General features: G+C 39.4%; 3 protein-coding genes across 3 annotated transcripts in view; 1 reads left to right on the top strand and 2 right to left on the bottom strand.

The window, feature by feature from the left end:
* Positions 1–640: 640 nt before the first annotated feature.
* IFT122 (intraflagellar transport 122) overlaps positions 641–15,928 on the top strand; it is a 97,144-nt gene continuing 81,856 nt past the window's right edge. Inside the window, exon 1 of the mRNA XM_067303554.1 lies at positions 641–645. The gene's annotated coding sequence lies outside the window, so the exon portion shown is untranslated. The remainder of the gene's footprint in view (positions 646–15,928) is intronic.
* GHRL (ghrelin and obestatin prepropeptide) lies at positions 3,379–8,193 on the bottom strand. Its single transcript, XM_013954932.2, has 4 exons — positions 6,142–8,193; positions 5,520–5,633; positions 4,930–5,038; positions 3,379–4,066 (listed from the first exon to the last, which is right to left on the bottom strand). Exons 1-4 carry the CDS (start codon positions 6,247–6,249, stop codon positions 4,047–4,049), a joined length of 351 nt encoding a protein of 116 aa, XP_013810386.1. The 5' UTR covers positions 6,250–8,193; the 3' UTR covers positions 3,379–4,046.
* On the bottom strand, positions 10,128–15,597 carry SEC13 (SEC13 homolog, nuclear pore and COPII coat complex component). The gene is made up of 9 exons (XM_067303536.1): positions 15,583–15,597; positions 15,284–15,328; positions 14,330–14,445; positions 13,721–13,872; positions 12,649–12,782; positions 11,741–11,874; positions 11,133–11,253; positions 10,848–10,994; positions 10,128–10,355 (listed from the first exon to the last, which is right to left on the bottom strand). The coding sequence occupies exons 1-9, from the start codon at positions 15,583–15,585 to the stop codon at positions 10,245–10,247; spliced, it is 963 nt and encodes a 320-aa protein (XP_067159637.1). The 5' UTR covers positions 15,586–15,597; the 3' UTR covers positions 10,128–10,244.

The following is a 15,928-nucleotide window of genomic DNA, read 5'->3' on the forward strand; positions in this document are numbered from 1 at the left end:
TTTTACTTACAGTGCCATCTTAAAAAAATCCTATGTTTCAACAGCGCTGCTTTCTCTTTTGTTGCGCTTACTGTAATTGGCTTCTTTCTATAGATCTTCAGGCTTTCTTAAAGGCAGAGCTTTATCTAAACTTATATATTGCACGTAGATACGCGTGAAGCGATGAAACCACAACATGGGCTGAGTGTCTGTTTTGTGTTGGCTGCAAATAGTCATATTCTCTGTAGCCTGCTTACCCAGTTATCAGCGTTCTTTGATAATGCAGTCGAGCTCATTTAATGTCCCGTGATGCCCATTTAATGCTATTGCTCAAGCAGACGAGCCCTGCTAGGCCTTGTTGTCGGGGCGAGAGCGGAGAGAGCAGAGGGGCAGGGCCGGAGGCCTCCCTGGCTCCAGCAAGACCTGCTCCAAAGAGGTGAAAAATCTTGTAGGGAAAAGCAACTATTATTTACTTATCAAAGTATTTTCCAGGATAATACAGCTACAGAAAGGTCGTTGTGTATGGAGTGATTGCAACGACAAACTTTTTCACAGTGTGCAAATGTCTTCCAGCTCTGTCTTGTCAGCTAGCAGGGAGCTCATAAGGCAAAACTATTCATTTTCCCCCCAAAAGGAACAGTTTGTGATCACTGTCCTGAAATACACGTTGTCGCCTGTAGCTCTGCAAAGATCTTGGGGTGCTTTGCTTTCCTGCTCTGGGATCCTCTGTGTCCTGGTACGCAGAGCTTTGCAGCACCATCTCCCTTCCTTAGAAAAGACCTTGTGGCAGTCCTGATATCGTTCAGAATGACCCCAAAGAGCGCTCCGTGACCTATCGAAGGAGAGCTGCTGAGGGGCCTCTCCGAAGTCTGCCTTTGCGGATGAATCGAGCCTGAGCTCGGAAGAACGAGTGGTGAGTCCAGAAGAACGGCTGTCTTGAATGAGGTCTGCTGAAATGTATTTGGGGTCTTAATGGCTAGAATCTTAAGGAGAATATTTAAATGAAAAAGGCAAAACAGTTTTTGTCTGTTTCTTACTTTTTGAGTTCCCGGTTTTGTAAAGCCAAGTCTAGTAATACACCGTTACAGAAAAAAAAAAAAAAAAGATATCTACTAGATAAGAGAACTATTACATTAAAAGTGATTGGATGTTCTACACTTCCCGAATCCATAAAGAATTAGGCACTTGAGAGCGTTCGATACTAGCTGCTATTCTGGGGGGACTCTGATTTGTTTATTTATTTATTTATTTTTCTTTAATGTGGTATATTGCTATCAGTCTTCCTTGCATATGAGCTAGGTTGTTTGTCGCTTAACAAGTTATCTTATTTCTTTTACACAATTGGATAATGATCTTTCATTAGTGCGAGGAGACAGCTTGTACTGTAATTCTTAAGGGTGTTGGAAGAAAATGCAATGTAAGCAATACTGCATCCTCTTAAATTTAGAGAGTGATTACAGCTGAAGGTGAGAGTCCTGTGATGGCTGCATTTGCCTTTCCCTAGTGTGATTTTTATCTTTCATTCATTATTTCAATTATCTTAAATTATTAGTAAGAACTAATCACAGAGAAATAAACATAGTCAGCTGCAGCATGAAAAATTCTTAACCGTTGGCACTAAGTAACCCAGAAATGGTGACCTCTTCCAAAGATAGCTTCCTGGTTAGGGAAGTCTTCAGGAATATGACTTAGAATGTACTTTACTGTTTTTCTTCTTTTTCTTTCTTCCTTGCCTCCCTCCCCTCCAAATAGTATTTATGGACATAATCAAACGTGTGTGTAATCTTGTGGGAGGTTCCAGATCATGCAGGAGTGTTTTGGCGTGTTGTTACATGGTGCATATAGACTCTATTTGCTTGGTAATAATGTGTCCAAGCAAATAAAGAACAGCAACAAGAACTTCATCAAACTCCAGTTTCTGCCACCAAATAGAATTGTTTGGGTTCTGACAGGTCTAGATCTGAGCTGGCAGAGAAAAGCTTTTGCTTTGATTGAGTTTGATGAAGTAACTCCTTGGATCTTGGCCAGGTCACTTTCTTAGCATTCTTTATATGTAATTTCTGGACTAGAAGGTTTTACTGAATACTCAAGTAAGTATCTAGTTTCTGTGCTATTAAAAAAAAAAAAAAAACCTTAATGCTAGGATTTGCTGCCTTGCTTGCTTATTCTTCTGCCTCCAAAGCAAGGGAGACTGTAAGAAAAGTCTCTTTGAATGGAATACTTGTAGAAACGGATGCTTCTTATTCCCTTCCTAGTCAGGTAAGAAAGAGAGCACTTGAGGGCTTGCTGGTCCCTGCATTCTTAGGTCATACTACCCTCTTGAGGCTGCTGGTATATTTGCAAGGGAGGAAATACTACATGTGTTTATAGGTCTTTTTTCTAAATCACCAGGAAACACTGATCCAAAGGCTGTCATACAATGGGCCACTTAATATGCTGTGTTGCAGACTGATGTGCCTGCTAGTCTATGACTCGATTTTGATTTTGTAGCTCAGCCACTTTTTCTTCACGGTGACTGAATCCTGTACCGTTCTGTCAGAATTCTAGAAACAGAGATCCTACCGACAGTGCTCCTTTTTAAGGAAGGATCTATACAATATCTCTGGCCAACGGTTTCCTTTCTGTACTGTTGGGCAGATTATTGGCTATGAAATATACTTTGAAAACATTAGTTATTTTTTTCAGAAATAACATTTAAACATGAGCTGTAGACGTGCTGTGAAAGTATTGATTAGAGTTCAGCATTAAAGAAAATAAATATAACTTCAGTGCGCTGACTCTTCCCTTTCATAACACTTCTGCGGGTTTCAAAAAGTACATGTCAGCACTCTCACTCTGGACTGGCTTTGCATGCTGTGAAAGAGATTGCACATCTGAAAAGCCTGCTGCTTTCCCTCGTGCTGCCTGCTCTACAGCAGAACACCAGGCACATGTACGACTTACAGGAATTGTCTAGGAAATGTTGGTAAGATCTGTGCCTGGAAACGTTATACAATGTGGAGGAAAACCATTGCATTGTTTCTTCTGGTTGTGGCATGTAAACATGGTTTTCTGAACCGGTGATAAGAGTTCTAAGCATCTGTGTATCTTGTACACCCCTTTTCGATCCACATCCATTCACCTCTAATTCTTGTTTGCTTCCTGGTACAGTGTGACAAAAGATGGTGCTGGCGGCATTGAAGCACTGATTTCATTTAGGTGATTAATTTTGTGATGGGAAGAGAGAACCTGCCTGGGAAATGTGACAGCTGAGTTCACTTTCATTACACTAGCTTGTCCAAGAGTATTTCATAGAATGTTTTTGTGAGCACAGTCTAGCAAGTGTTCATGGATTAACAGATCTCCATGTGGGTGTTAATTTTGGCTTTCAGAAGTATTTAATTGCTGAGGTACAGAAAAGAACATGTACTACAGTGGAACATACTGGTTTATGCATTTGAAAGCATGAAAAATTACCCTGTTGTTCTCTGATGTCTAGCACCAATATGGATATGATTCTGAAACCAAATAAGTTAACTGGAAAATTGTTTTTTAACCTGAAGAAGTATTGGATGGTTTCCTTTATGTTAACATATGTTAACGCATCCTTTGGCAATTTAGCTAATTTGGCAACTGAAAACTGATACCATGTGTGTGTTTGCATAGTTTAGTCTCTATTCTTACATGAAATATCTAGTTTGATCTGTTCTTAAAAATTATAACAAGTAAATGCAGTTTCAGCGTAAGCTTTATTATATTACAGATGCGTATAGAAGAGTAAGAAAAGTTTCCCTCAGTTTTAGAATGGATTCATACAGCTTTCAAATTTAGAATAATCACAGTTTTTCCCAAGAAAGAGATAAAACAAGTCTACGTGTCAGCCTGTCATTAATCTTCCCCTTTGCTATTCTTGTTTGTATTCCATAAAAGATCATCTGTTAGCATCTTTTTATCAGAGCAACCTATTCAGGCTCATGTACATCTTCCCTCCTTACAGTTGTGAAATCAGTAATAGTTTCATTTTAAAGTAAAACTTAAAACATTCCAGGCAGAATAGTGCTGGTGATGTCTTTGTCCTTCAGCTTGCCTCAGTTTTTCATTTGAGTTTCTAAAAATGCAAAAGATAAAGGTTATTGTTAGTTTTAATATTTGGTAATTGATGGTTTTTGATAGGAATTGATAGTTGTAGTACTTTTTTGAAAGTCTTGTTTTGTTAATCTGTCCAAAAGCTTCACGAGCACTCAAATGAAGGCAGAAGAGAAGGTGGCTTTCATATAGTTTTATGCATACTTGCCCCTACAGAATGTAACTGACTTGTATAACAGCCATCGGAGGAGTAGCACTGCAGGAGTGTGAAGGCGGACAGAGGAAAGAGCTTGGGGCAGAGCGCTGGGAGCTTGGAAAGCAGGGTGAAAGCAGAAGCATGAAGTAATTTATAGTTGCAATGTATAATACAGATATCAAGATGGACATAACCATTAAAATTAGAGATTCAGAAAGGTCAGCGTACTGAGAGTGAGTGCAAATAAAGTACAAAAAGCTCTGAAGGCAAAAACCTGGCAGTTTATGGGGTGGGATTTAGTCATTAGAACATTAGTTTTCAGTGAATCAGCTAGAATTAGCTTAGTTACAACAACATAACTAACAAACTTCACCATGAAAACTGTGAAGGTCTTATTTAGCTGAGAACACAGGGAAATGCTGAGATTTGAGGGGAGTGGGGAAAAAAGATTGGTAGTGGAAGGTAAGGAAGCCTCCCACCTCCTTTTTAAATATATTTTAATGTGATACTTCAAAGTTCAACCAAGTTTCTGAACATCAGTTATTTTAATGGTTCTCTCAGTGGTCAGTCACTCACAGTCACTTCTGAAATATTGTTTTGGATGTTTTACATGACTAATTAGATGGCAAAAGTTTTTGATTTTTGTTTTTGTTTTTAAATCTCTGCTTTGGAGACTTGGTTGAAAGTACCTTTAGTGTTCTCTTCAAGAATGTCCCCTAGCATCTTCTCCAGCATTTGTCCATATTCCTGATACTGGTCTTCTGTTATCTTGACACCAATTTCAAAGGGAACGTTAAACTGTAGAAAACATTAAAAGACAACAGTTTAACGGACAAGTTCCTGTACAAGGACGTTGCAAATTAATTTTATTCATGGGAACAGTGACAAGCAAGATATGTGAAAAGGTTGTTCTATCTATTCATTTATAAGTATTGAGACATGAAATCAAAATCTGAGAAACAGGGTGTATAGCTACTGCAGGCCAAACTGCACAATAAACTGGAGAAAAGAAAGCTTTAGAAGAAACTCTACTATATGTGAATTTCAAAACTTAAGTGAATCATTAGTAGGAGATTGTGATCTGATTTACTACAGGCAATTTTAAATTATTTCATGCCATTAGTGCATGTGGTTTTCATGTGCCTTTTCCTGCTTGCCTTTCAAGTTGAATATGAAAGTAGTTTTCACTTGTACTACTTCATGTGACGCAAAATATACTTCCCCCCACTGCCAACCCCACCTCTTAAACTTGTGTGTGATCCAGAGGAAAAATGCAAACCTTAATTTCAATACTGTTACTGTCATCTTCTGCCCATGCTTCATCTGTATCCAAAAAACCTTCCGTGCCTCGACGGTGTAATTTCATTGTTGGCTTTTTTGGATCCTTTCGTTGCTGGAAAGCAAGCAAAATAACATCTACATATTCTTTCCATAACAAAATTAGCAGAGAAATTAGAATCCATAATTAAAATAGATGCAGCAAGGTAGTGGAAGGCATCATAGGCTTCTTTTAAAGCTATGTAGATCCATAGGACTATAATAATTGTACTACTATTACTGCATTTGTTCTAACAGGAATGTGGTTTAAGAGTTCCTTACAGAACAGCTACCTGCCAGTTCATTTCCAAAAAAAACAGAAGCTGCCAACAGATTACTTAAATGGCTACTTTCTCTCTAATCGTTCCTTTTTAGGTCATTAATTCTTAGTGAATGAGATTAGATCTTAATTTTCAAGCATGTATACAGTGCTAATGGTTTGTTACAGAAGTTCTCTGGCATAATTCTTTCCTTTTCCAGAATCTATAACTTCTAAAGGCTTCTCTGAACATTGTAAAGAATCTCGGTTTAAAGGTCTCTTAGGGGAGGACAGCTTTGAAAAAGTATTATTCTGAATCTTTTACCTGTATTTTCTTATATTCGGGGCTTAAAAAACTAGAGCCAGCCAGAGTAGTTTCTGTCCAGAGAACACTGAAGAGGAGAATTCCAAGCAGAGCACCTCTGAGAAACATGATTATCTTCAGTAAGCGGTGTGTCAAACCTGAAAAGATAGGTTGAAAAATCAAACGTATTTTGCAATATTTCTCTTTATTTAATTGAATCCAGATCCAGTTACAAAATTTGTCCTGAAATACTTGTTTATAAAGTTAGATGTATAAAACAAACACAATTTTTGTATATTAAAAGTAAAAATACCGTGTCCAAAGACTGTTGCTTACCGTGTTTTCTTCCGTAACTAAAATATTACAACTGGAGCAGGTGGGCTAGCAGAGAGGAATTATACAGGAAAATAGACAAAAGATGTCTGAAACTTTACCTGCCTAGTTTTGTGGTTTCACCAAATGGCTGCTTCTTAAGTACTTTATATACCAAGTGGAATATTTGTTCTGTGCTACAGTATAACTGGAAATGCAATCTGATATGTATTTGAATTCCTTGGAAACTTGGCCTGCTTATATGATAACAAAATCAACAAAAAGTGAAAATAGTGCATAGATCTATTGCTGCATTTACTTTTACATATAATGAAATTGTGTAGGCAGTGAAGTGGAAGTTTTTCCTTCTTTTTCCTGTGTTAACATTTCTTTTTTAAAATAAATTAATGGCTGTAAGGTATATTTTTTCAAAGAGGGGAAAATAACATTATTGTTATTCAAGGTGGTATAACAGAAATGGAAAAGTTAAGCTTTATTCCTGATCTGTGGTGAAAGTTGTGTTTCTCCTTTTTTGCACGTAAGTGCATTTCCTCCCTACTGTATTTTCTCCCAAGTCTGTTTTATCAGATTTTGTTGTCTTTTGCTGGAGGACTCAAATTGAAAATGATACCTGGTAAGCATTACTTTCATTATTGTAAAAATGAAATATTAACAAATTTAAAGAACTTCACTGCAGATTAGCAGCAAGGGCTCAGGGTCTAGAAAATATCCCATGAAGAGAAATTGGAAATACTGTGATTTTTATTTTAGAGGAATAAAGAAGGAATATATGGTTAGGGAAGACAAATTTGAAACTTCTGTTACTTGTATTTTAGTTAGACTTGAATGGCATGGCTTATCTGTAGGATCCCTTTCACATTTGCAGCCCCACAAACTTGCACTGGTATAACCGCGGGAAGGGAAAACATGCAAAATGTTCAGAGATGGGAAAAGGAGGAGGACTTTAACTAAAGTAGCTTTGATATTTGATAAAATGTAATAGGGAGCTTTGCTATAACCATTGTAACTGCACTCTGGCCAAATAAGATTGTCTCTTTAGCACATCTGTTGAGTTGGAAAATGAGTATTATCTGGGATGCAGATCCATATTGATTTCTTCTGCAAACATGATTTAAGAGCTTCCCTTCTTCCCTGTCTCATGTTGTTGCTTTCTAGGTGGACTATTTCAAATATTGTGCAGTCATGCTGTAAATCAGATCTGTGACATGATACAAATTTTTTTTAGCACTTCAGAAACATGTCTATACATGTTCACCAGTCAACATGTATACAGTCAAATATGTCAATATGTTTACCAGTTGAGCTGGTAAAACTAGGAGAGCTTGTATCTGTGATAAGGGAGCTGAGAACAAATAGAGGTGTTGGGTCACAAATCCCTCTAGCAACAAACCTAGTTCAAGTTCTGATGGAGTTAGATCTTCATGTTGTCTTCTATCCAAGAGCCTGCAAAGCACAAACTCCCAACAGCACAGGGAAAGATGGTGATGATACAGTACTGGACCTGAAACAGTGACGAGGAAGCAGAAGCCCCTTGCATTTTTGTAGCACAATGTGTTTTGATCTGGTCTGGCCCTAGAATTACATAGTTCCTGAGTTAACGTGATTGGGAGACCAGTCCCCTGTAGCTTTCAGGAGTTTGTCTTTGGCTCAGCATCTTCTGCTTTATTAAGGCTGTCAGCACTCCAAATTAGTGAAGAAAACAGAAATGTAAGGTATCGATCCATGCAACAACCTATCTAAATTAGTGTGGTAACCCCCATGGATTTTAATTAAAAAAAATAAAAGAAAAAATTCAATAGTGACCACAGTTACCATTAAAGACAGTCTAATTTTCAGTATCAGTGTGAGACTTATACTAGAAACTTTATAAATTTAACAATGCAGATTGAATGTTAGAACTTCATTTCTCACATAGGAACTCCTTTCAGTCATCATAAATAAGATGCAAACCTTTCTCCTCCTCAGCTAAGGAAAAAGAAACTGTGGTGCACTGAGGAGAAAATGTTATATAATTGAGCACAGATGAAGCTTGTGCTGAGGATTTTTTTTCTCTAACCCTGTGCCCAAGTAGGTGGAAGAGAGGGGATTAAAGATCCAAAAACCTTAAGAGCAATTCAGAAACTTTCACCTAGTGTTTAAATTTGCAATAGATGATAAACTATTTGCTGAATTGGACCTTGCTGCTGAATAAACTATTAAGTATTAAAATTCATAAAATTTAAGGACATATGCATTTAGAAGCTGTTTAGTCACCTTGATATGTCATCATCACCTTGTTAAAGACAATGCTGCTTTGCTGTATGTTTTGAAAAGGAATTGTGTGAATGTAATAATGTTGATTTTTGGGTAAGTTGTTTTTTGGGGTAAGGCTACAGAGCATTTAAACAAGAACAGGAATGTAAATACTCTTGCTGGCATGTAAAAGGTAATTCATGTATGTGTTTTTGTGAGGTAAGCTAGGATGTTATTTGGTTAGTATACATAACTATCATAAAATGAGGGTAGCTTTCTGGAAGAGAATGGGCTGTGTTATCTTAGGTGTACCAAAACCAAGAGCATGCATAGGAACAATTACCTTGGAGAAAGAGGAAGGCTGTGAGTTGTTCATTTGTTGTTCCAGTGCAACTGGAGAACAGATAGGAAATGTGACCTTTTAGTTAAGTGCTTTACCTCTTGCAGGAGGTGAGGAGAGCTATCTGAAAGCTGTCCTTCAGGTGAAGGCATATTGAAATTTGGGTTGTTGAGTATAATAGGCTTGCCTGAATTGCAATAGCATGTAGCAGTTTAACTGAAGGCAAAGCTTCAGTTTGTGTTGTCTTATTCTCCGTAAGACCCATTCCAGGAGGAGGAGATATTGCCTTCTACTGTATTCAGGCACCTTTTTCATTTTCTTTTTTCTAAATACTAAATAGCTGTGAAGTTATTAGTCCACTAATGACTACCAATATAATGAAATGCTTCAGAAAAATCATATTGTAGATGAGAGGAGAACAGCACAGTGGAATGTCTAAAGGGACACTGCAAACAGTCTTGACAAGGCCCCTGTAGAAGCATTATCTAATAATACAGCACACCAGCCTTTAGCTGATAAGACTTTATTCTGTTGGTATCTTTAAAAAAAAAACAAAACCAAAAAACCACCACTGATGTACAGTACAGAAGAGTTGGCTAAAAAACTTTCAAATTAAGTTTTGATGACTTCTTGTTTAAATAACCAAGTTTGAGATAGTTGTAAAGCAAAAGACGTATTCCACTACTCCTTTTCAACTTAAGGAAAGCACAGAGGCCATCCACTTGGATGACAGGACAATGGCAATTCTTTTAATCTTAATGCTGAAAACTCCCACGGCCCCCCATCCCCCCCAACCCTTCCTTGGAAAGAAAACTTCAGCCTTTCAAAGAGCTAACTTTTTCTCCCCTTGGAGAAAGCATTCACATGTCAGCACTTTGTGATGGCCTCCTTCTGTTCCTACTCAAGCGCTCGAAGTCTGACTGAAGCATATCTAATTGAATCTGATCTCTAAACCAGAAGGCAGGTGGCAGTTTTTACAGCATCAAGGAGTAGTATAAGACACAGTGCTTTGCTATGCTCTTTACCTTTAATTTAAGGGAATGTCAATTAAGGCTGGTCATCAACACATTGTAGCCCCCCATTAATGGTTATAGAGTGATCATAAAATTGAATATTTATTTCCAAATATTCATGTCCAGTTTAGATAAAAGCAGTTCTCATCTGGTTCAAGACATTACAAATCAGGGATAACGATGCTGCTGGACTGTTCAACCATACATCACTGCTCATTCTGCTGCCCCTCTGTAACGGCAGACACTCCTCCTTGGCCCTTGTTGACATCACTGATGCATGCCCACAGTCCGTCTACTGATTCCTTCCATAGCGTGACCTCAAAAACAGATCAGGAAGAAGTTTTGGCCTTAATACATTATATGCTCAGTTTCCCATTCACACTTCCTTGCAACTATCACCTCATCACTAGTTTGGTGATGGTCTACAGTTATTTAAAACAGCCCTGCAGCACTTGACTTCTATATCATGTTATTTGTTGCTGTATACTAAAGAATTATCCAATGATAAGAAAACAAGATGTGAATACTGATATGACTATCCTACAAAATAAGATTAAATTTGCATTTCCAGTCACCAGTGAGGACTAAAACAAAATGCAGTGCAAGCAGTTTACCAAGGGCTAGGTTCTCCCTCCCCTCCCTTCCCCTTCTGATAAGTCAAAAAAAAGAAAAAATTGCACCACCACAGCAATCAAACATGAATCTGCAACAGTCTTCATGCAAGCAACAGAAGTGACAGTACCCTGTCTCATCTCAACTCTTCTGGAAATATGGCATGCAAGAGTAAAAGCCAAGGCTGTAGCACTCACTTTATTGTCTCCTCCAGACACTGCAAGAATATTTGCAGTAATGGACCAGCTCACATGCCAGACAACATCAGTGAACTTGTGCAGCAATTTTGGTGACCATGAATTTCCAGAGGCATCATCGCATGTCCAGATAAACACTCTGCCATCCTACAGAAGCAAGCAGAGCAAGTTGGTTGGACCAAAAGTTATAATACAGAAAAAGCAATCTCTGCATTATGGTTGCACTTCCACGCAACAGCTCTGGGCATTTAGAGCCTGCCCATGTCGTTCCAATAAAAACCTCACCTGTGAACAGCTAGCAATGGTACTTGTTGGCAAACCTATGGATGGAGCCCAGGCTACATCTCGAACCCAGTCACTATGAGCCTCCAGCTTCTGCTCTTCTTTCCACTGGCCATCTTCTTCTCTGAAAACACATTTATACTGTCAGAAGGGCAGCAGCAGCCATCTCCTACTCTGGAAGATGGGTTTTGTAGCTTTTGCAGTCCTGGTTTATCCAGATGATACGAAGCACAAGTGTTCCCCGCTTCTCCAAAAAGCTCTATGGCTTAAACTGACAAAATCTCTTCAAGGAGACAGAATACAGCATAAGAGAATATTTGATCTCCAGTAACTGTACAGAGATCTGTTATTGTACAAGGGACAAATGTGATCAAAATTAAAAAGCTGCTTTCCAAGATACAATTAAGCACAGTAGATATGAATTGCCAAAACCATGTGAGAGACTAAGTCACCGAGTTGTTTCTATTCTTTAAAGCATTTCTCTAAAATGATATTCAAAGATGAAAGTATAGATGTCTAAAATATTACTTGAGATATTAACAGTGGCATTCAAAGATTATAAAAGATATCAGTTTTCATGAGTTCTTAATTCAGGCAACAAGAACACTTACTTCCAGATCTTAACAAGGTTGTCACAGCCACCAGATGCAAATCTTTTGATGTAGTTTGGTTTTTGACCAGATGGCTGTTCTATAAGGCTTCCTGGTACAACAGCGGGAGCCCAGCTAACAGCATTACATCCAATCTGTTTAAGAGAATAATTTCATTACTAAAGTTTCTTACTTTAAACAAATAAATCAAAAGCTGCTGAGGTGGCAAAGGACACCTAGCATACTCTCTAGTGGGGCAGAGGGAGTGGGAATAAGTCCAACTTAGGAAACTGGGATTCTTATACGATATGGTCTAGCCTCAATAGGGTATTTATTCAGAAGGTCTTAGGTAGCTAAGTAACTGTTTTATGGGCAAATCTCATCTCGAATAAGTAAACAGTGGAGAAAGAGATAAACTGAAAAGATAAGATGTAGGCAGTTGCTAAGATTTAGGAATGCAAGACTAAAAGGGACCTGTTGGGCCAGAGCCCACTTTCCTTTTATTGCAAGCCACTGCTATAAACTGCTTAGATGCTTATCAAATGCTGCGTAAGCAAAAATAGCTACTCTTTGGGGCAAAATGTCAGTCCTGCAGTTTTTCCAGACTCAGTTTATTCACAGCCAGTTTGTAACAAGTGTTCTTAATACTAATGCCATCTCCCACCATTTAACCTTCATCACTGTGTTTAACAATAATTCTTAAAAATTATTGAACAGCACTGTTTGTTACCTGTTGTTTCTATTTTATTTCACTGATTACAAAGTATACCTTCCCATGCTGGATTTACTTAAAACAGAAGTTATTTATGATTCTGGAAAATGTTTTGGATCACTTCATTGCATTTCAGTATTGATCTAATCTACAAGTTCTTTGAGGCATTTATCTGTAGCTCCAAGAACTCCGTATTGCTCCAAAAGAACAGACTTACAGTATGTGCATTGCTGATCTTTTTGACTTCCCACTGCCCATCACCTGTGTAGCTCAATAACGAAATGGCCCCATCAGAGCTCCCGCAGGCCAATATCAATCCATAGTCATGTGGTGCCCAGCAGACAGAATTCACTGTGAAAAATGAGATAGACTGGATTACAACACAGTGACTAGCTAAAACTGACTAACTGACTAGTATTAGTGAATAGTCACTAAAAGTAAACAACTTTGAAAATTAAGAATGTGAGTCTTAGCATTCTTAAATTTCAAAGCCAGTCAGTTAACCTGGTTCACTGAATGGTGGAAAGCTGCCTGCATTTTTGGAAACCTTTTAGAAAGAGAACATCAAAAGAGTGTTTTTAATGAGAGTAAAAAACTCTGACTATCCCCTACAACAGCAAAGAATATCACTGACTCTAAAACCAAAGCCAAATGACAGACATAGTATTTATAGGTCTACATAAGTAACAAAACAAAGCTGTATATCAAACAAGTAGCCCTACTCTCATTTTCAATGCAGGCTTAGTCTTCGGGGTATTGATCAAGAACAGTTTAGTTGATCCCTTTGAGAATAACATTGAATGGCAAGACTCGCCACTGTCTTTCCTTTCTCAGGAGGCCAATAGCATCATCTTAGGGCTTTGGTGTACTGAAGACTTTGGAGACTTCTCAGATTTGCCTGTAGGAGGACTAGTCATCTGCACAAAGCAGCTTCCATTGTAGAACAAAACATAGCATGCTAAAAAACAACTTCTTCTTTCTTCCTATAGTGGACACATACAATATTGTATCAAGAATTCTGTATCCTACCATCTTATTTATTTGAAAGCTGATTTATTTGTAAAACAACTCCAATGCAAACATTGTATGAATTGAAACAGCAGGCTATTAAGCAGTATGCCTTTATATAAACATCCTCTTTATGTTGAATAGACTTACTGTCTCTCCATTAATTTATCCTTTTCTGTTTGATAAACACTTTTTTTCCTTAATATGGAACAATTTATTCTAATCTAATCTGAATCCTCTTTTATCCCCAGTTTCACTTCCCAGCTCCAAATATCACATACCTGAGGAATCATGTCCTGTGTACTCATATGTCTTTTCCCAAGTGCCATTTTCTTCTTTCCAAATAATAACCTTCCTGTCATAGGAACAGGAAGCTAGGATATTTCCATACATAGGATGAGCCCAGGCAACTTGCCACACTGGACCTTCATGCCTGCAAGAAACAATGTTAGTTGGAAAAGATCAGAGAAACCCATTATAGACTTGGCTGTTTAACAGCCATCGCATTGTAAATTGGTGTTCTGTAAGTAATTAATGCAGTGGTATAAAGAATAAATCAGTAATGCCAAGATTAAAAATGGCACATACAACTGTCAGAGCCATTACCATTGAAAACAATTCAAACATTTTTCCACATATTAACAAATAGATTGTGAGCTTACTTCTAGGAAGTTATAGGTGTCCAGCATCTGATGAATTAAAAAGCCACACTGTTATTTCTAACCGGCTCTCTGTCCCCTCTCGCAGCTCTAAAGAGCTGTTTAGCAACAACCAGCCATAGTAAATACTATCTGGGAAAAATTTACTATGCTTTTTACATTACCAGAAGGCAAAATGATGAAATATTAAAGCTTTCCACAGAGTAAATTCTTCTGATAAATGCACTTTACCCTCTTAGATCTGCTATGAGGATTTGCCCTCCATTCCGAACATCAAAGATTTTCACGGATCTGTCTGAAGAACAGGTTGCTAACCGAGTGCCATAATAATCCATCTGAGCATCATGCTATAAGGTAATGGAAAAACTGCTGTGTAAATTTCACTTTATTAACAATTATTACATTTTAAAAGTAGCTCTAGGAACTGTGAACAGATGACCGAGTCCCAGGATGGCAGGATAAAGAGTAGAGTTTTAAAGCGATCTAGACAATCCACACAAATCATTCCCCCCTCCCCCAGCCCCCTGCAATTACTGTTTTCACTAACAGTGCAAAAGTTCGTGCAGAAGTAATCGAGGGAATTCAGAGTAGTAATGCACAGTATTTTCAGGAGAGGGCAGGAAATCAGTGTCACCAACTGTAAAGTCTTGACAAAGTTAAATATTTTTGTTTCTGAATATGTAAAATGTGAATAAAATTACTAATATTTTTTATTTATGTTTGAAACAGCTTATTTAACTCCAACTCATTGTTTCTACAAATCACTTAAAGTCTTTCTTCCTATGTGTGCTTATACCTCTGCTCCCAGAAACATCCACCTAAAGGAAAACTAATTTAATTTGTCCAAGTTCTGTACCATTTAGTGTATATATATATTTTGTTTCACAGCAGCAAGTCTGGACATCAAAATTAAAGTTTAAAATTATTTCTCCTTCCCAAGGTAGCTCCATTTTTGGTCTACATGGGATGAAACGGCACTATCGTATTTTCTAAGAGTGTTATGCTTTCTCCAGCTAATATTCCACACGCATCTTTTATACAGAGTATACGCGTTATATTCTTCACCCCTCATAAGAAAACACTGTAAAGTTAGTCTTGTAAGGCAGCCCAGTTAACAGAGCTGAACTGTGTTTAGTTCCCCCCGCCCCCACGGGGTTTTTGCTAAAAAACAACACACGCACTTACTATCATGTCCTCGTGAGAGGTGTCCACGGTGTTAATTACCGAGACCTGCGGGGAGAAGGAGAGACGAGAACAGACACATTCCACATCGAGTCTTAGCGACTAAAGCGATATACTTGGACAAAAGCAGCAAAGAAGCGGTCCCCGTCGCGCGGCGCCCTGAACCGAGGGACAGGTGAGCCCGGAGTCCCGCGGGCCGGGCCGGGGCCGGCGCAGCCGCCAGCCGGCAGCGCATCGGCGGGCTCCGCGCCCCGCTGTGCCCGAGCGCGGCGCCGCCCCTCCCGGCCCGGCCCGGGCCCTACCATGGCGGCGGCGGCGGCGCAGCGAGACGAGGCCCCGCGCGGCTCCCTCGGCGGCGACCGGCCCCGCGCGCCGCCCGCTCCCTGGGACGTGGCACGGCGGTCCGCCGCCCAAACGGGCCCGGCCGCGCGCGCCGCCCGCCAACGTTCCGGGCGCCGCCCGCCGGCCCCGCGACAAGGTTCCGGCCCCCCTTGCCTGCCTGCCTGCCTGCCTGCCTGCCGGCGCCGTGTCGCCAGGGCGAGGCGCCCGCGCTGCGCTCGCGGCTCCGGGCAGCGCGCAGCCTCCAGGGCAGCGCGGCCGGTTCGGGCAGAGGTGCCGAGCCCGCCGCTTAGCGTTAGTGCTAAGAGC

Source organism: Apteryx mantelli, chromosome 12, assembly GCF_036417845.1.
Source record: "Apteryx mantelli isolate bAptMan1 chromosome 12, bAptMan1.hap1, whole genome shotgun sequence".
In the NCBI taxonomy this organism is placed as follows: Eukaryota; Metazoa; Chordata; class Aves; order Apterygiformes; family Apterygidae; genus Apteryx; species Apteryx mantelli.

What these genes read in the sequence shown, in the direction of transcription:
- SEC13 (XM_067303536.1), bottom strand. An exon ending in CTCATAGCAGATCTAAGAGG is followed by an intron (nt 13,873 to 14,329) that starts GTAAAGTGCATT and finishes TGTTTCTTGCAG; the next exon opens with GCATGAAGGTCCAGTGTGGC. An exon ending in AGATCAGCAATGCACATACT is followed by an intron (nt 11,875 to 12,648) that starts GTAAGTCTGTTC and finishes TCTCTTAAACAG; the next exon opens with ATTGGATGTAATGCTGTTAG.
- GHRL (XM_013954932.2), bottom strand. Translation starts at nt 6,249, where the DNA reads ATGTTTCTCAGAGGTGCTCTGCTTGGAATTCTCCTCTTCAGTGTTCTC. An exon ending in GTAACAGTATTGAAATTAAG is followed by an intron (nt 5,039 to 5,519) that starts GTTTGCATTTTT and finishes TGTTTTCTACAG; the next exon opens with TTTAACGTTCCCTTTGAAAT. An exon ending in TCTTGAAGAGAACACTAAAG is followed by an intron (nt 4,067 to 4,929) that starts GTACTTTCAACC and finishes TTGCATTTTTAG; the next exon opens with AAACTCAAATGAAAAACTGA.